We start from the raw sequence: 21,459 nt of genomic DNA, 5'->3' as shown, positions 1-21,459 counted from the left end.
AACTTTCCATAAGATAAACCCACAAGGAGGCTCGTTGGGACTTCCAGCTCTATGAATCTTCTGTCAGAGGCCATTATCTGACCCACAGTGAACCTCTATCCAATGAGCCAAATTCCTGATTTGCCTTTGTCAGGCAACCTCTTATTATACAAACAGGTGGTGGTGCTGTAGTAGTGTTGTCGCCTCAAAGCAAGACGTTGTCCCATTCGATTCTCAGCTAGAGCGTCTTCTGTGTGGAGGCATACATGAATGGGGAGTGCCTTCATTGAAGGCTGTGCATCAGGGCTGGTAACTCAGTATGTAAAAATCCACTATCAATCATTAGCGAACCTGAGTTCCACCGTGGCGACCCCTAGCCGGGAAAAGCTAAAAGACACAAACAAAGTCATTAGCAGGCAGTTTGTCATTAACTAACTAATACAGTAAGGTAACCAATTTCCTCTCTAACATGCTGTGAGAGTTTTATAAACACAAGTCACTTTCTACACTTTTAAAAGAACTACTACCCACTTCCACAAGTACAGGTAAGATGTTACAATAGACACACACACACACATACACACACACACACATACACACACACACACACACACACACATATATATATATCTATATATATATATATATATATATATATAGAGAGAGAGAGAGAGAGATACAGATGTACAATAAAGTCTCACTTAACCAGCAGCTATGGGGATTGCTAGATGTCAGTTAAGTGTATATTCTGGTTGCTTGAGACATGCTTTGTGATTTTTGATTGGCTTGTATACCGGCATACGAGCCAATCAAAAATGGCAAAGCGGAGCCTCTTCTGTTCAATGCAGAACAGCAGGCTGTTCCGCATTGAACAGAAGAGGCTTCCTGCTGTTCTGCATTGAATAGAAGAGGCTTCCCTTTGGGATTTTTGATTGGCTTGTGTGCCAGCATATGAGCCAATCAAATGCTGGTTGTTTGAGCCCCAGATAGCGGGTATTTTACTGTAGATGTTGATATACTGCATTGTTTATAAATAAGAATGGAACGTTTATTATGCCATAATCCTCCCTTATAGGCCCCAGAAGGTGATATTAAGCAAATTATACGACCTATTGGTAAGTACAACTAATATAAGAAACAAGACTCTACACTTATTTTTTTAGGAAAGGCAACAAAATGTGTTATACTTTCCAAATGGGTTCCTCACTAATTTGCAATTTACTGTTTTATTTAATAAACCTGATGTCAGTCACTAAGCATAAACTTCAGGCAGTCATTAAGATGAGCTGCTAATATGTGAAGCACAGATTATAGCTTAGCACTAGACAGTTTCATTGCACAGTGACAGCGTTTTTTAATAAAAACTTTAATTTAGGCAGGGTGGCTTTTTATCTTCTGAGACAGAAGTATCCATTATGATGATATTCAGTGTGTGCACTGTATTTTTTGGGGGGGTAAGATTGCTTAAACAGTATTTAACTACTTAATTTATTTAGAGAAATCTTGTTCTCTTTCACTCATATCTCTTAGGTCAGAAATGTGTGTATGCAACTCTTTGGCACATGTATTGCTTTTCTTTTGGGTGGGGTGGTTTTAGCAGGATGACTGCATGGCAAGAGAAGTGAAGAGGATATTCAACTGCTCAATCAGCCCATTGTTTTAACACAAATTAAGTGACTGCTTTTTGGCTAAAATGTACACTGTGCACATTTCAGACAAAGACTGCTATTAATGTCACTATATTACTTCTAATTACGATACAATAGATCCCTTAAATTAGGCGTCAATATCAATGATCAGTTTGAATTACTTTCTCATGGTACAGGCTTGCCAATCTCAATAAAACACAATTTCAAACACACTACAGTTATACCTAATAGTAAATGTGTTTCTTTTTTAAATAATCATTTTTTACCAACATTTACAGACTGTATGTAAAACACCAAATCATGTAACAATAAATAAAACTAATATAATAATATAATAACCATATATAACAAGATTACAGTCATGTATATAACAGAGAACTTTCATTCTGAATAACACAGTACAGCCATAGCTAAATTACAGTGATATCAGTCCACAACATACATATGGTTTATTATGAATAGCATGCAAAAGCTGGAACTGAGAAAAATGGTAAAGTGGTTGCACTGCAAAAAATAGCACAACCATAGCTGTGTCATGTGTCCAGAAGGTCACTAAGTATGCAGCAGGAGCAACTTAGTATGGACCTTGCAGGACATGTGCTGCATACGCAGGTAATTCACTCACAAAAGTAGCTGCATCATGCAGACATGTTGACTGCACTATGGCAGGACATCTGACCTGGGCCTGATAACATTCAGGTAGTGTATCTGTGATCATGTGGGCCCAAACACACACACACATGCACACAGTGACATGCCACTTCTTTACAACATGGGCACAGCTGAGAACCCAGACAAGGGCTACACAGCAAAGGCCTTACCACATTTATATTCTAAATGGGAAATAAAGTGAGTGGATAGGACAGCCAGAAAGCAGAGGAGCAAGCATAAAAATGCACAGAAGGACAAAGGGAAGGAAACAGTGATGTGCAGTGAGGATGAATCCCAACTCCTCAAGGATTGGAATCTCCAACCTGTTTTCCTACAAAAAACTGACAAAAAATATGTGTCACACCAACTCAAAGAAGCAGAAATTACCCCTGAAAAGGGCATCACTGCTCTTACAACTCGCCAACAGTGATTTCCTATGAAGAAGCTCCAAATGCAGGTTGAACTTTGGGCAAACATCCACCTGTAAGTGAATGAGAGTTACTGCAGGTCTTAGACTGTGTTTCTACTTCGGAGATATCTGCAATAATGTACTTTAAATATTTTAAATAGCCGAGTCTTCTTGGCAGATCTGAATATGCTCTGTACAAGAACCCAACTTATTATCTTTCTGCAATTACTTTGTTGCACAATATAATGCTTTTTTTAATTTGCTAACTAGTTTTCTGGTGAATATATGGGTGAACTGATTGGGATTTTTCAATTTGGCTTGCCTGATTTCTTTGTGTGAGATTGCAACTCTAGCTTTAAACAGAAGAAGTTGAAAGTTGATTCAAAGTGACAGGAACAAGGCAAAAATTTCCAAAGAGCTATCGAAGTAACATTCTTCCTAAATAATGTTTCCATAGTACTGACTCTGAACAAAATATTTAGTTGAAATATAGACCGTCTGATCTTAAATCTAAAGGGTAGGTAGAATGTTCCTTACATCTTAGTCATCACAAGAAATGTGTTGCGTCATTAAATGAGTACTTAATTTGCAGCACACATTTATTATAACATTTCTCTATAACAAATAAATCGACAGTCAGATATTTCACTGATAATTTTTAATGTGAGAAACCTTAAATATGAGTTTTGGCTTATGATTTATGAATGCATTATCATTTACATAACTAACATACAAATGACCTGCCTCTACAGCAGAAGTGTAGGACCTATATATTCCATATTAAGTTTGTGCTAACAAAAATAAGCAACTAGCAGCTTGGGGTCACCAACAAAAGAGCAGGCAGCACAGAGTTGTTACTGGTGAGCAGGCAGCACAGAGTTGTAACACTTTTTGAAATACATCCTACTGGCTTGCATTAAGAGCTAATAACAATAATTACAGAGACTTGCTATATTTTAGTACCTCTCCCTGTTGCCTTCCGTAGCAATCAGCACAAAGACATTAAGCTAACAGGAAGCTTTTTTCTTTCAGACTACAATTCTGTGGTAATGGAAACAACAGAAGTTAATGACATATACAAATAAATAAATAAAGTAGAAAGTAAGAAGAAAGTGGACTTGTCAGTGGATATCCAGTAAAATCACTGTACATTTAGCTAGTGTCCCACCCTGGTTACTGCAAAGTATATGTATTTAGATTTTAGGAATATCCACTTTATATAATTTATAATTACTATTTATAAATATATAATTTATATCATTTCTTTTGTTATAAAAGACAACAATATTGTTCCAGCACTTGAAAAATATGGACCTAATGAATCTCTTCACTTTACTGGAACCAATGGAAATCACTGAAAATCAAACCACAAGCCAGTTTTACCCAATCTTTAATGTGAATATATCTATATATCTATCAATCTATCTATATATATAGTTTTATATATATATATATATATATATATATATATATATATATATATATAGATATATATCTACATACACACACACACACACACACACACACACACACACACACACACACACACACACACACACACACACATATACAGTTTACCTCCATAATGTCGATGGCCACAACGGCAAACCCGCTTCCATGAACTCCGAACTGCACCTTCACAAAACCTCGAACGCAGATATTCCAGACCACAAATTCTCACCACCTTTCTGACCCATGTTAGCACTTATTTGTAGGTGAGGTACGGTTGAAAATGGCGACTTTCGATGTTTTGTCCGCTTTCTAAGGTTTCAGCGGTACGGGTTTCATGGAAATGTTTTGGCATTGTGCATGTTCACTGTTGTGACCTTCGACATTATGGAGATAAACCACACACACACACACACACACACACAAACACACACACATAACTATAACTGATTTATATATGATGGGTTGGGGGTTGGTATGAGGGTTAAGGTGTTTACCTCACAAACACAAGGTACAGGCTTTAATTCTCACCTTTGAAGGAAAATTGGCTTGGCTTAAAATGACCCACAAACACAGCTTGTCTGGTACTTGTCTATACATATATATATATATATATATATATATATATATATATATATATATATATATATATATATATATGTGTGTGTGTGTGTGTGTGTGTGTTTGTGCGTGTATATATTGTGCTGTTTAGTTTGTCAAAATTGCAGATGGTTGATTTTTGCAGTATTCTGCATTACATAGACGTTCACTTGTTCAATGTATGCATATTCCTGATTCCTGAACCTTCTGCATTCTGCTGTGTGACTCACTTGCAGTGCTGTTATGTGGGTAGGTTACCTTGCAGTACCTACTTTTATTTTGTGCTAAGTGGGACTGTCACTGTTATATGTTCAGAGATGTATCGGTGCAAGATCACTGATATAGAAATTTTTTTTTTCTTTTTTACCCATGTTGTGCGGTCTCAGAGTTAACATACTAAAACAGGGGCCAGGGGTGGTATAGGGGAGGGGCTTGCCTCCAGCAAAACATTATTTTATACTCATTGTTTTTTGATACTTTTTAAAGTTAGTTATGGTTAGATGGATTATGTTTGTCATATTAAAAATTTGAAATTAGTGAGATGCGAATTTTCAATATAAACCAAGGAGGTACTGAAGGCAAAACTTAAGACAGAGGTTAGTTTTATTTTTTATAAAGTAACAAGAAAAATAAAAATTAATAGCCTGGATGAACTGAAACAAAAACAAAACAGTACATTTGGTTATATTTTTGCATCAGACAGAAAATTTCTCACAACCTTTCCATGTATTGACTGTCTTTAAAAAAGTTCCAAACTGTAAGCCTTAGCTAGGCCCCAATCACAGCTCTAAACTCCAGATGTTTCGTTTATGTTTAACTCCTCAAGTTAGCCCCAGCTGAGCTATCATACTCCACATGTCCAAGGTCTTCCAAGCAAACTCTAGTTCACCCAACATGCTCGGAAGTTTCAGCTGAGGAAACAAATTTCCTAACTTGAGCCATTAGAGCTATTTCCTTTTATATCAGCATAAATGGCTATCAGTGCCTTATTAAGCTGACTAATGCATAGTGTTTGCCTGACTAAATGTTGCAAGAATATTTTCAAATTCCATACTGCAACAAGCTTAAATATCCATTACACTTTTTCTGCACTCAGCATTTCACAACTACACCCCTCCCAGGACAAAATCAGTGATTTTAGATTCACAATTGTAGATTGCAGGCCTTTGACAGACCAGAAGGATTTTGAATGGCTAGGCCTGGTCTGTAGATTACTGTATATTGAAAGGACTGGCAGGATATTGCCAAACGGCACAACTTCAGATTATATTTAGTCTGCATACTTAACCATTGTGAAGGGGTGTGACCTGCCACAAGATTAAATTGTCTACATAAGAAGTAATACCTCATGCCACAAAAGACCCACTTTATTATTGTCTACATAACAAATAATACTTCAGGGCACAGAAGGCCCACTTTATTATTCTCTACATTACTTCAAGGCACAGAAGGCCCACTTTATTATTCTCTACAATGTACAACAAGTAATACTTCAGGGCTTAAAAGGCCCACTTTATTATTGTCTACATAACAAGTAATATTTCAGAACACAAAAGACCTGCTTTATTATTGTCTGCATAACAAGTAATACTTCAGGGCACAAAAGGCCTGTTTTATTATTGTCTGCATAACAAGTAATATTTCAGGGCACAAAAGGCCCGCTTTATTATTGTCTGCATAACAAATAATATTTCAGGGCACAAAAGGCCTGCTTTATTATTGTCTACATAACAAGTAATACTTCAGGGCACGGAAGGCCCATTTATTATTGTCACCATAACAAGTAATACTTCAAGGCACAGAAAGCCCACTGTATTATTGTCTACATAACAAGTAATACGTCAGGGCACAGGACAGCCACTGTCATCCCTTTACACAAAGGTGGAGCATCCACCAATCCGGGAAATTATAGACCCGTCAGTCTAACTAGCCTGATCTACAAGGCCATGGAACAGATTATCATGGACCTCATTAACAGGGACATTGGCAACCTAAAAACACTCAACCCCACACAGTTTGGCTTTGTCAAGGGGAGGTCATGTCTGTTAAATCTGGTCAACTTCTTTGAGACAGTCACCAAAGCCATGGATGAGGGGAAGATGGTGCACACTGCCTACCTTGACCTGGCCAAAGCCTTTGACAATATTCCCCACTCAGGCATAATAGATAAACATTTTCAACTTGGCATCAATTCATATGTCATCAGATGGGTAGCAAATTGGCTCACTGATAGAACCCACCTAATCAAAATAGGGAAAGCCACCTCAAGTAGTAGACCTGTAATGAGTGGCATACAACAGGGATCGGTTTTGGGGCCTCTGTTGTTTGGGATATACTTCTCTGAGGTGTAGGCCAAAACCAGTGGTTTATGGCTGATCAGGTTTGCAGATGACTGCAAGCTGGGTGTGGTCATTAATTCCCCAAGTGATGTGGACATCCTCCAATAGGGTCTTACCCAAACAAATGACTGGTGCCAGAATCATAGCCTCAAGCTGAATGCCAAAAAATGCATCATCATCCCCTTTTGGGAGAGTGACGTCCCCACATATTATCACATTAATAACAATGTCCTAAGCATGCAATCAGTCGTGAGGGATTTGGGCACCCTGGTTGATAGCAACCTGACTTTTGACCACCATGTGGCTTCCATTGTACGGAAAGCTTTTTACATGACCCACCTCATAAGTAATGGTATCTCATCCAGGGACAAGGAGGTCATAACATCCCTGTATTCTTCCCTTATAAGGCCAATTATTGAATACAATGCCCCCTTCAGAATGTACCTCGCAAAGGACATGCAGCAGCTGGAGAGACCACAGAGGTTCCTCACCAGGAGAATTCAGGGCCTCAAACATCTACCCTACACAGATAGGCTAAAAGCCCTGTCTGTCTATTCAGTTTCATACAGACTCCTCAGAAGTGACCTGTGTCTGGCATACAAAGCAATCTCAGACCCCGCCTTGATGGGACTGCTGCATATCCGCAAGTCAAGTTCCACTCGAGTAACCCATTTGTGTGACTTCAACCTGGTCTGTGACATCAATAGGACTTGTTGGGAGGACAGAGTTGCGTCCCAGAGACTTCCCCATCTGTGGAATAGACTCCTTCTCCATGTCAAGCAGAGTACCTTATTATCCCTTTCTAAGCACAACCTGAATAACTGGATAGGAAACAGAAAATACACTCCTGGGATTCCACCTGTGTCCCTACTGGACAGGGGCTTTGGGTGCTGACTTGTCTAAACATGGGCTAAACTCTTGGCTAGGCTTATAAGGGCCTCAATGCCAATAGCCTTCTAACTTCGTATGATCCTATGATCCTATGTATATAACAAGTAATGCTTCAGGACAAAGAAGACCCTTTTTATTGCTACACACTCTCGTTCAATGGTGGAGTGCCTTCTTTTTGCATTACACATCTACCTGCTGACACAGCATACAGGATGTTCCTTATCTTAAATGTCTTGAGATAGCAATGTCCCCAAACTACCCCTGAAGTGTTGGTTACAGGGTAAATTCTTTAGTAAAATCAGAAGTCACTAATACAGGTTCAGAGCAGAGGATCCTTTTCAGCTCATTAAATACTTTTGTCTACTTCAAGTGAAGTGACCACAGCATCTTGACAGGGTCTTTCTTGTTAGAGGGCTATCAGTAGTTGAAAAATTAGGCACAAACCTTGTGTAGTACCCAGCTAATCCAAGAAAAGTCTTCATCTATCTCTTAATGGGAGATACTGTTATTTTATATATCTTCAGTTTTTTTTCTTTATTTCCCCTGTGGTATTACCACCCCCTCTTGCTATAAGATATGCCAAATACTTGGTTTCCACCATTTTACCTTTCCTAGTATCTACAGTCGAGCCAGGCTGCCTTATAGATTTTAGTATGGCCTACACTATCAGTAAGGTATGTTGAAGCATGGTGTGAGGCTTCAGGATTTTATCTATCATCCTCTGGAAGGTAGCTGAGGCTCCATGTAAGCCAAATGACAATACTGTGTACTGAAACAGACAGGCAGGGGTTGCAAAAGCTGTTTTTTTTTTTTTTTTTGGCAGAGGGGTAAGTGGCATCTTCCAGTACCCCCTCATCAAGTCTAGTGTTGTCAGGTGTCTGGCCTTTCTTAGTTTACTTATCAACTCACCAGTTTTCTGAATGATATAGCTATCAAACTTTAAAATGCTATTCCCCAATGTAATGTCAGAACACAGTACTTCCATTAGATTTAGGAACTGGCAGTGTTGGCTGCTCTAGTCTCTAACAATGCAGAAATGAATAAATTCAGTCAGGTAACTGTACAACACAACACTTCAATTACCAGGAAAGAAACTTAAATAAAATGATCAAAGCTTGTTTAAATACAGGGTGCTCTGGTGGTATAGTGGGATAAAGTCCAGACTACAGCCCAGGCTACAGCCCAGGTGACCAAGTTTCAATTAGCTGTTCAGGTGACTGACATAGTGACAGAAAGGGATGGAGGTGCCTGTCCAGGGTGTGAAGGTGCTCATTGATGGCTCTCCTTAAGGGTAGGTCTGGTCCAGAGAGGGGCCTTGCCCTCGGACATAGTTGGTGAGCGTGAGGGTTATGGAAAGGGAGTGGGTAGGGCATATGAAAAAAAAAAAGGAATCCTCCCCCAGATGGAAGCACAGATGGCCAGAGCCCCCAGGACATCCTTAGGATTTATGACTGACTCATCAATACTGGAGAAGTCTGGAGGGCTAAGTGGATGGCTAGTTGACCCAACATGGATGTCAGATATCAGGCACTGGGCTGGTAGGATGAGGTCTGAGGGGACCAAAAAACACATATTTAAATACCACTAGAACCTGCAAGAATCAAGAGGCAACAGTATTTGCAGAAGAAATAAAAGTCCTTTCCAGATTGTTGGCTGTAAAAAGAGTTCAAAACACCCCTTTCTGTTTTTCCGGCACACGTGCAATGATATCCAGCTGTAAAGTCTGGTAGCAAAGATAACAAACAAGCCTCAGCCAGCAGAATGCATCTTAGCTAAGAAATTAAACAAAGCAATAAAAGCAGCTTTTCAACAGATTTTGGCTCCAGACAATAATTCTAGCTTTCTAGATACAGCAGCACCTTATCCCCTGCCACAAGATAATCATCACTATCTCTCTGACACACAAACTAAGTTATAAATAGCAAAATGGAGGGAAAACAGCATTTAAGCTCAGGGAAACAACAAATGAATTTAGTCATGTAAGTGTAAAGTACAACTCTTCAATTATCAGCAAAGAAAATGAAATACAACAACCATAACTTGCTTAAATACTACTACTGACTACAGAAATCAACACTCAGTAACAAGTGCAGAAGAAATGAAAGGACTTTCCTGATCTGCGGCTTTAAAATTATGCCAAAATGTCACTTTCAGCTTTTCCAGCACATGTGCAATGATATCAGCTTCTGAAGCTTCAAAGCAAAGATATGTCATACTAGATCAGTTATAACAGGACACATTAAAGTAGCTAGGTCTCACTGAATATTTGAATCGCTTCATATTAGCAGTGTCTGAGGTCCTGTAGCAAAGAGACATCATGCCGGATCAGTTATGAGGACACATTTTGGTGGCAAAGTCTCACAGATTCGTCAGACTGCTTCTTATTACAGATGTTCTAAACACCTGGAGAAAGCACGTACAAACTATGGCGCATACCCATGTCAACGACCTTATCACACTACAGGCTATGAGAAATGTTTGCCACCTCCATCATTTTACTTGAAGAATGAAGCTTTATTATATGGCCTACAATTACAACCTTATGGTGTTTACAGTTATTATTTTAGAGAATTTTGTGAGTATACTTTAATTCAGGTCATTCTAATGCTGATTCAGTTTAGGCAAGTTTAGTCATCCTAATTCCACAGGCTAATGGTCCTAAGTGAGATTTCAAAGGCAAACTGACTGACTCTGCTGCCTCCTTGCTGTCAAAGACTATCTGCAAAGAGATATACAAGAGGACATCTCCTTAAAGGAGTTGTAGCAAATATAATGTTTAGGAGATGCACTCCATATCTGAATTGTGTGTGTGTGCGTGCGTGTGTGTGCGTGCGTGCGTGCGTGCGTGTGTGTGTGTGTGTGTGTGTGTGTGCTTGTGTTTATAGTATAAGCAACACATTCCTAATACTGGTCAATTAAAAATCCAAACGCTTAGTGATTTGGAGGTTGTAAAAACTGTAGTATAGACGGCCATGATTATAATGAGGTTTGGGCATGTTCTCAAGAAGCATCTGTTTAAAATGCTATCAGTACAGCTTGATTTGCATTTAAAATGAGAAAGAAATACAAATGCAAAGAAAAAATAGTTACTTAGAGTCCAAATTAAAACAGTCAGTTATGCATGGGGAAATGTAATAATTACCCATCTTAAAGTTCTACATCTAAAATATGTTGAAAGAGCTCCATAAATACCCATCTCAAAAAGTTATACATTTAAAATAAGTCACGTTAGCTTCTGCATTGGCTACATCTGTTTTTCATGCAATTAACATATCCATGAAACCACATGTCTATGGAGAATGCCAAACAATGATACTGCATTTGTACAAGGGCATTACTTTGAAAGTGTAAATAGAGAGGTGCACTTTACAGAGAACTACTGGAGCTGATATTCCCTTTCAGTAGGGATACTTGCATCTAGAAACAACCAAATATTAATATATTTAAACTAGTGAAAGGGTGGCTGCTTTGGGTGCTTACCTACTCTATACATTACTTTTTCACAATTTACCTGGATAAGTTTAAATATGTGACTTCACTCAGCCCAGGTTCATTTCACCAGTCCTTTTGATGTTCACTTACACTAATTTCTAGATATGTTGATGTTATATTATATGACAGCTTGCAATGTTCTGATGTTTGAGGAAGTAATGTTAGCTAAAGTCAATGACTGGATTATTGAAAATCTGTTTATGATCTGTGGTTTTCGTAGTATCCCAATATGCACTGACTTTTTTATATAAAGTTTGAAAGGCTGTAGAGAATTGTTGTTCTAGTTTTAGATTATACTGTAAATACTATATACATGTTATACTGGCCAGCACTCAGTTTACTGAATTTTTGTTTCAAAATCATACTGGCCAACACTCAGTTTACTGAACTTTTGTTTTCAAAATCCCATGGGATGTAAGAAAAACTCAAAGTGCATGATTCTAAGTGTCATCCACCCTGTGTGCTAGCTACCATTATAACTTCAGAACTGAAGGTTAGAGTAAACTATCATCCATTTAGCTAGTCCTTAAGGGTATATTCTAATTTTTGCACAAGTATCCAGTACGGTAACCATTTGAAATGTTAGGACACATTAGAGTGAGTCCCAAAATCTTATTCTTCTTCTTTCGGCTTTTTCCCAGTCAGGGGTCACCACAGTGGATCATCTCTCCGCTCATGATTGGCAGTGGTGTTTTACGGTGTTGAGTTGCCAGCCCAGTGCCCAACCTTCCACAGAAGGCACATACACACACACACACTCACACCAATTTAGAGTGTCCAATCCACCTACTGCATGTCTTTGGGAGGAAACCGGAGCACCTGGAAGAAACCCACGTGACCACAGGGAGGACATGTAGACTCTGCACAGAAGGCACCCCAGCCGAGAATCAAATCGGAGAACCTCTTGCTGTGAGGCGGCAATGCTAACCGCTGCACCACCGTTACCGCCCAGAGTGAGTCCCAAAATATGAAGATTAAATGGCCAAAAGAACATACTAACATATATTAAGTCCAAGATTCCATTTCTCTGAATATTACCTATTCTCCATGGTATGGCAATCTTAGAGTTGGCATATATAAGTTCAGGGGTGTGGGGGGTGGTAGGCTCCTGCAAGAAGAAGTTTAAACAAGAAGAACGATTTTCGAGATTCTCTCTTCTCCTGTGTTTTGGGTCTTTTTTTTTTTTTTTATCATATCTATATCACACCATACCATACCACATTATACAAATTCATAGTTGGTGGCCAAAATGTATAAATTGTACCATACATCAGTTCTTTTTCTCCAAATGTAAGATAGAATTGTCTACAATTTCCCCACCCTCATCAAGGTAATCAGCCTAAACAATGTGTGTTTTTTCTCCATTTACTTATATTTACATGTGATACAGAGCTTAACCTGCTCTGTTACAGACAAATATAATGTCAATTACTTACTTTAAATTCTGGAAGTATTCAGAACACCTTTTCTCTTGTGGAATATTGAGCAAAAATTCATCACTTAGTTATTTTGCCATGTAGCATGATGGCTTAAATCCCCAAATATACTTCCACCTACATTTACTTCATTACACAAACCCTTTTGCAGTATTGACTTTGGCCAAGAAATGCTCATGTTCTCCTACTCATGTCCAAACACATCAATGCCAGTTTTATCTGCTAATCTCCTACCACAGAAAAATGTGATTCTAACTGGAATGTGTGCTCTTGACTCCAGGAAGCCACTTCAAATGTTTACTGGAGTACTGTATAACCTTTCTGTAACCTTTATCCTTCCACCGCTGAAGCTATTAACAGAAAAATTAACTCCATCAGTAACAATTCAGAGGAAGAAATACAATTTTATTTGCAGATTTTAGCTTTCAGTTGTGCACCACTATCAAACACCATTTCGATGGCACCCTTTACTTATTATCCTTACCGCAAATTATTACTACTACCCTAACTTATACACCACACAGGTTTTCTACTCCAGTTTTACCATCTTTTTCTTCAGTGACCACAGTGTCATCATTTTTCTGCTTCTCAACCAACATTCCAGGAATGATCATTGCCTTCATGTCCTTAAAACATAGCCGAGAATGTTCCTTATATAGTGAACTTGCTCACAGTAACTGGACTTGTATTGCTGAACAGACTAATTGTCACATAGCCTTAAAATACCATTTAAACATTATTTTGCCATTACAAAAAAATGATTACCATTTGCAACTAAACAAGGAAAATATAACTCTGTCCCATGATTAAACCAGGATGTAAAGAAAGCCATTAAGATGAAAATAAAACTTGGAAGATGTTCAAAATTCTCTTTTCCCGTTCCAAATGGGTTGTATTTTTGTCAGGCTTGAGATGTGAGCAAGAAAATCATTCAAAAATCAAAAGCCACTTATTCTCAAAAGCATCAGATTAGACTCCTAAATAACAAAAAAGGATTCTGGAAGGAAATATATAATTTTCAGGAAGATCTAAGTACTATCAAAAGTGTAACATTAAAATAAAATGGTTTCTAAGCATAATGTTACATTTGAGTTATTTGCCAAACAATTCATATGCTGTCAATTGCATGACTCAGTACACTTCAGTTTTACTCATCATGAACCTTATTAAAAGACTCTGTAACCTCCTTTTCTGTCTAAAAGTGTCCAAACAAGTAGTGAATGTCTTGCTATATATATATATATATATATATATATATATATATATATATATATATATATTCTTATGGCACTTCAGGCTCTACTGGTTTGTCACTTAAATTATAAAAAATTAGGTTCATAGGTAGGTACTAGGCTATCTGCCTGAAGGCATTTATAAGCCTAGCCAGAATTGTGTTGGCTTTCACCGCCCCCTTAGATTAGTTCCCTGTGCCTCTGTCCAGCAAAGCCATTGAAGTGATCCCTGGGGTAAACTTTCTATTTCCCATCCACTCGTCAAGGTTTCTCTTGAAAAGTGTTAGAGAGGAGCTCTGCCTAATGTAGACTGGAATCTTGTTCCAGAGCATGGGAAGTCTCTGGGACAGGAATCTATCCCTCCAGCATGTCCTGTTTATTGTTGTGGTGAGGTTTAGATCCCTAGAGCGTGTGACTCGAGGGGATATGGTTTTCTTTAGATGGAGCATCTCTTTTTATCAAGAAAGTGCTCTTTTCCTTATCTCTGAAAGGGGTTCACAAGAATCCCCCCTCTTCTTTTTCAACTTTCTAGATTCTCAAAAGTATAATATACTACCAGATGACTTCATGTTTCAACTCCTATAATCTGTTTACCTCTCAGTTGCATGTCTTCAAACATGGTACAGTACATTAACCACTAAAACTCTGCCAGCAAACAAGACACTCACCAATAAGGATCATTAGAAACTAATTAGAACAGCCTTCACATAATTAGCAAAACCATTTTATTTAGTACAGCATCATCTTTTAACCTCGCACCTACACATCTTGTATGGGTGCTTAGTTATTTTAGTGAGTATTCATTCAAAGTCATCATAAGAAACTCTCTATCCCACCCCCCACAAAGTTAACCTTGAAATGCCACAGGACTCTTTGTTTAGTCTCCTTTTATTCCCTTTTCATTAATTCCACCTGGTCCACACTCTCTAACATCCAAGCATTATGTTATGCTGCCAATATAGCATTCTGAAATTTTAACTCCACATTAAGAGCATTATTTTAGGGCAGTTAATTCCTGGTTTAGTTAACTAGATTTATTATTAAATTCGAAGAAAAATAAAGCAACGCTGTTAGACACAGCTAAACACTAATCTCAAGTCCCAAAATATTTGTCTGTTTATTTTCATTTTTCAACATTTTGTATTCATGAGGTTTCATCCTGATGAAGGACTTCCATTTCCCTCATACCATAATTATGTTTGGACTAGACTAAAAAATCATTATAGCCGCAGGTCACAGAATTACTCTGCTATTAATACTTGAAGTCAGAAACACTATAGTACAAGGTGTGCTTATTCCTACCTTGGAATATGGACTCATATAAATTGCCAGATTTTTGAAATACTTTGTAGGATTTAAGAAGACGCTAGAGGCAGAACATACACAAAAACTTACACTTATTTATCTTTCAGACCAAAACTGTTGCTCATGCAGCTTTGCAAACACAAAGTAAGCTGTAACCTCACAGTAGTAAACCAGTCCATATAGTCCTATCAGTCTATAAACTGTCTCATAACTCATAGGATTGTCCCAAACTGTAGGCCTGTCTTTCCTAGGTTGCACTCTCAGATCCAAAACTGGGCACTTCCACCAAGCACAATCCATTAGTTATATTCTCTAGATTATCCACAAGTGGGCCCTCTCTCATTCCATGCAACCAGGTCTTCTTCCAGAACTCCATCACTGTCCCTTCACTGAGGAACTACCATTCTGAACTTAGCCTTCTAAGCTTGAGATAACTGGCAATTTAGTTCATGTGATTAGCTAGTTACTGTGGGAACCACTGTAAGAATATTCCTGTACTCCATACATTGCTATGAATTCTGACAGCATTTAAAGGTACATACATAACACTATCACATTTTTTACCAAACATTATATCAGGTGTGAGTCAGGGTTTAGTTCTGAGCCCACTCCTGTTCATATTGTTGATGGACTACATTAGCTAACAGGTTGGAGAGGAGAAATCATCAACAGATCCTGGAAACTATAGACCTGTTAGTCTGATTAGTCTAATCTGTAAAGTCATGGAATGAATTATCATGGAGCTCACCAAAGACATAGCCAAGTTTCAGACAATGGGCCCAACCCAATTTGGCTTTGTCAAAGGATGATCATGCCTACTAAATTTGGTGAACTTCTTTGAGAAGGTTACCAAGGCAATGGATGAGGGGAAAACTGTGCATACCACCTACCTGGATCTGGCTAAGGCCTTCAATAAAATACTCTACTCGGGTATAGTTGACAAACTCACCAAACTGGGCATAAATCCCAACATAACTTGCTGGATTGCCAGCTCACTCATAGACAGAACCCAGGAAGTCAGGACTGATGATACCACCTGCACTAAGAGAATGGTCACAAGAGGAGTACCTTAGGGCTCAGTATTGGGACTGCTCCTATTTGGCATTTATATCAAGGAGGTAAAGGCTAATGTCAAGGGCCTCTGGCTGACCAAGTTTGCAGGTGACTGCAAATTGGGAACTATCATAGACTCCCCCCATGCCACAAGCATCTTACAAGAGGGTCTAACACAGAAAAATGACTGGTACCTTTTGGGCAAACTGCCACTTAGGCTAATTACTCCATCTATAAGACATCCCTAAAAACTGATCCAGTAGTCAGGGATCTGAGAACATATGTAGACAGTAATCTGGTCTTTGACATGTGACCAGGGTAGTAAGAAAATTGTTCTCTTTTGCCCAACTTATATGTAAGGGCATGGCATCCAGGTCCAAGGAAGTCAAAGTGCCACTTGATTTGGCCCTTTTTTAGACTCATCATTAAGTATTATCCCCCCTTCGCCATGTACCTCACCAGACATATGCAACAGTTAGAATTCCTACTAGGATTCCTTACTAGGAGAATCCAGGGTATAAAGACTTTGTCTTGTACTGATCACCTTAAAGCCTTGTCTCTGTACTCTGTCTCCTACAGGTTACTGAGAGGTGATCAATGCCTGGCCACAAAGCATCCTCAGATCCAGTTCTGAGGGACCTTTTGCACATTTGCAAAACGAACACCATCAGAACCACTAGATCCAAGGTTTTAAATTTTGCTTGTGAAATTAATAAGACACATAGGTAAGGCTAATGTATAACTCAGAGAATCCCCATGCTCTGGAAAAGGATCCCCATCCATGTGAAGCAGAAGCCATCCCTAACCATTTTCCAAGTGTAACCTTGACCAAAAGATGAGAAATCAAAAATTTACTCTGGGTCTGTCCCCATGTTGCTGACAGACATAGGCAAACAGTAATGCCCAAATTAACATACCCCCCGCATAACTTGTGGAAACTTCCTAACATACCACTCCAAATAAATGCCCATGAAACATAGGGACACAATTGGGTTGGATTGCATGGCTGGGCTTATATAGTCCCTGGTGGTTGTTAGCCAAATATAAAATATGAACCTATGAACTATGATAGGGCAGAATCTGGCAACATCCAGGATGCTCTGATGGCTTGCCTCATGACAGGCTCCAAGGAAGGAATGACCCAAGACGTCTTAAGTTTCTTCCTCAAAAACCCAGCAAGGTATTTCATGGGGCAGGTTAGAGGGGGATGGGGCCATTCCAAGTACTACTCATAAGGCTGACAGCACCACAAAGGAGGAACGATAGGGGTAGAAGGAAGCATTGGTCCCATTATCTCTGTATATCTTAGAAACAGAGACCTCAAAGCCTTCCAGCTTTAAATAGGTACCAGAAGGTGAGGAAGAGAAATGACCCCTGCTGCTTTTTGGCATGAGCATCTTCATGGCCAAGCATGTTAATAGACCATCAGTGGGTGTCAGAGAACTTGGGAATGGCAAAGGAGTAAGCACCAGCCAAAGATGAGAGGAGATGGGAGAAAGGCCAATGCTGAGTCTGGAATTTTTTTCATACAATCACCAATTACTAACTGTATGATCCTACATTTATATTGAACTCTCACCAAATAGCAGAAATCTGACATCCATGAATCCATTAATCATAAGCCCCAGCACTGCATGATCAGGAATACCCTCCTCAAACAGTCTGCTTGTCCATCCAGACCTGAGTCCAGTCCAAAGAGAAAAGTCCCTGGTACTAAGTACTCCTATCCATGTGTAGATGAGTCAAAGAAATGATCTGCAGGATTAACTTGTTTATCATTTTATTTTTATTTCTTTTCTATTTTATTGTATTTATCATTTGTTTACTGTGGTAGAGCACTAATCCAGTTGTTTATCATTTTATTTTTATTTCTTTTCTATGTTATTGTATTTACCATTTGTTTACTGTGGTAGAGCACTAATCCAGGTGGGCCATTTTCAGGCTTAGCCCAGTATCATGGGCTTCAGCTGGCCATCATGTGACAGGGTGGTACAACTTTCAGAATGTACTCTCTCACCAATCGTCAAGTTCCTCAACAAATGGTAAAAAGGCATTGAGGCTCAGACTCTCATTAGTCGCCACTTAAAGGGAATGGGATCCCATCTGTGCAGTGCTCCTCACGGAGGTTTAGGCCTGGGCCTCAACTCCAAGTACTTGTTCTTGTACCTTTGCTATGATAAATGCCCACAACTACAAGCAGGACTTTCCCGTTGGTGTCTTCAAGAACATCTATGGATCTCCATTATATTGTTGAAGTAGGCAACCCAGTTTTCCCTCCTACAATGTTGAGGAACCAGGGTGAACTTCTGGGCCTTGCAGCAGGTATTCATGTCATTTGTTCTCTGAGACATAACAGACCATATTGATGTTAATTTTGTCTAGGAATTTGATAGCCACAGGGACACTTTATGAAGAGATATATGCATTCAAAAACTAGACATTATAGACAACAGCAAGGATCATTGTCTGAACTATATGAGAAGCAAACAAAGAATTTATGTTTAAATTCTGAGGACTGCAGTTGTAGTCTTCAAAACAGTGAGGCTGATTTTGTGAACAGGATATACTAAGTCCAGTGCTGGAACCTTGGAGTGTTCCCCTTCCTCCAAACTATTGAAATTTCAGTATATCTAACTAAGAAGCATAGATATGGGGGAGTACAACCACTCACATTAAAGGGTGCAGGGGCTAAAGCCGTATTACAAAAAAAAAACTTTAATGGCATTAGAGTGAGTTTAGAGATTTGCTGCAATCCTTTGTAATCCATATTTTTGATTTTACTTGCATAATTTAGTAATTATAGATGTCATACCTCTGACAGTGAGGCCAATAAAGAACTGCTGCACCCCTGGATTGAGCACTGTTCATAGTGAAGAGGCACATGGACATTCCTAAGAGTGGGACTTTGCTGGCAAACAGTGCTAATCTCTGACTAGTGACCCTGCAACTTGGGGGTCCAGCAAGGAGAGTCCTTGTAGTTAGCCTCGGTGTTTCCTATTTTTGGTTGAATCAAAGAGAGAGAATGGTTATTGTTTTATTACTCAAGCTGATTGCTGTCTTTTTTTTTTCGATTTAGGTCTATCCAAAGAAAGTACAGCCTGGGAAAGCCAGATCAGCGAGACCTTAGTGAAAATCTTGCTGCTACACAAGGACTGGCTCATATGATAGCAGACTGCACCCAGCTCTTCAAGGTACAGTGAATAAATTGTCAGATACAGTACTGAAAAAGCAGGGGACTACAGAACTAGACACATGTTGACCTACTTTACTTGCATGTCTTTAGGTATAGAGCCTAGGCCCAAAAGAGGAAATGAGATAAATCACATAAAAATAGAACTTCCATGTCATACTTTATTTTTATTTTGCAAAAAACAAGCCTTACTTTAGAATAATAATAAAAATTAGGTGAATGACATTTGGGTTATTTATTTTAGTTCATTTTTTTTGCCCAGCAGCCCATTGTTTCATACATAACTGGGGCACTGTTTTTTAATACACGGCTAAGTAGCCCACTGTCCCTTTGCTTTCCTTATGAATGACTTGACACTTGGTCTGCATATTTCTAATGCTTTACAGACTGCCCCCACAAGACACTGCAGTCAAACTGCACATTTAAACATTCCTGGGGGAAAAAAAAGCAATATACTGTCCTTGTGTGCAGCCACCCAGACCGACCACTAGACCAACATTACTGCAACCCAGGGGAGAAGGAAGACAGCCATCAGAAAACAGGCAGGTGTCAATCAAAGAAAAGACAACTAAATGACTCAGAGGAGGCTTAAAGGGAATACTAGATGATACTTATCATTCTGTCTCACATCACTATAAAAGTTGTATGGATTTTTAATTTCTTTTTCATACATGTAAAACACTGAGTGGAGCAGAATGAAGTCCATGTCTACAGCAGAGTACATAAAGGATAAATCAGAGGGCCTTAAGAAGGCACTTCAGGTATAACAGTTGAATGAAGTAGCAGAAGACAGATGTGTAAAATATATAATACCACTTTTCCACTCCTCATTTCCTATTACATAAAAAAAAAACATAAAACTTTTACTTAGAGGGAATCTTTACATGGACCTATGAGCCACTAAACTTCCTCTTCTCCAAAACCTGGGTAACTACTGAAAAGTGGAAAAAGGAGTTCTCTTATTGAAAAACTAAGGGTTCCAGAATGGAATACCTTCCTCACAACCAATTCATCATTGCCTACATAAAGCTTCCCTCATATTTACAACAACAGCGTTTGGATGACCTTTTTTAAGTAGGGACAGTTGAAAAGGAAACAGAAATTTGAAAAAAAAATAGTTTTTTTTTTTTGCATAGAAAGAATGGGGTTACTTGTGCGCACACCATATGTGGCACAATAGTGAGCAAGACTTCTGTTTCACAATATACTTAAATGAAAAAAATATATATAGAAATATAAAGAAAATATATAGAGTGGGAGACCAAGCATTGCATTATTCTATGTTCTTTTATACATTATGCAGCTAATCACATTTGAATGGTAAGCATGTCTCCATGCCCTGACACACATGGGTAATTTCATAAAAAGAATGGAGACCATTATAAGCCAGAAGAACACAGAACACAGCAATGTAATTGTAAAAAAAAAAGAAGCTCTTAGAGCTTATTGGAAGTATGCGTTACTGGGTTGTAATAGAAGTGTTGTTTATTTTCCATTTTTGATTTCTAAAGGTGCCTGAAGGCTGGCTTACACAGTGTCCTAACCTGCTTGAAGAACATGGATTGCTATGCAAAGGTATGCCAGGACTTCCTAGTGAAGAGAAGTATTCCAGCATGTTGACTGCTCTCCAAAGTTCCATTCAGGACCTACTCCAGGATGCCAAGGAAGGATTCAGAGGATGGTCAAATCATGTGACAGTGGAAAATGTTGATTTGGCATTCAAAAAAGTAAGCTAGTATAATTCACTTTATTCATACATTTACCATGCATAGTTCTTATGGCCT

The 21,459-nt window shown here is 38.7% G+C and overlaps 1 protein-coding gene across 3 annotated transcripts in view; it reads left to right on the top strand.

Annotated features, from left to right (window-relative positions):
- LOC122800063 (rho GTPase-activating protein 7-like) overlaps positions 1-21,459 on the top strand; it is a 988,694-nt gene that overhangs the window by 833,475 nt on the left and 133,760 nt on the right. For all 3 annotated transcript variants that reach the window (XM_044069557.1, XM_044069559.1, XM_044069558.1), the window contains 2 exons: positions 19,562-19,676; positions 21,187-21,402. In XM_044069557.1, the coding sequence (XP_043925492.1) occupies positions 19,562-19,676; positions 21,187-21,402 (331 nt within the window). The remainder of the gene's footprint in view (positions 1-19,561; positions 19,677-21,186; positions 21,403-21,459) is intronic.

Source organism: Protopterus annectens, chromosome 4.part0 (genome assembly GCF_019279795.1).
Source record: "Protopterus annectens isolate FY-2018-M chromosome 4.part0, PAN1.0, whole genome shotgun sequence".
In the NCBI taxonomy this organism is placed as follows: domain Eukaryota; kingdom Metazoa; phylum Chordata; order Ceratodontiformes; family Protopteridae; genus Protopterus; species Protopterus annectens.
Note: the sequence above shows the minus strand (reverse complement) of the source record. Positions and strands in the feature narration are given on the sequence as shown.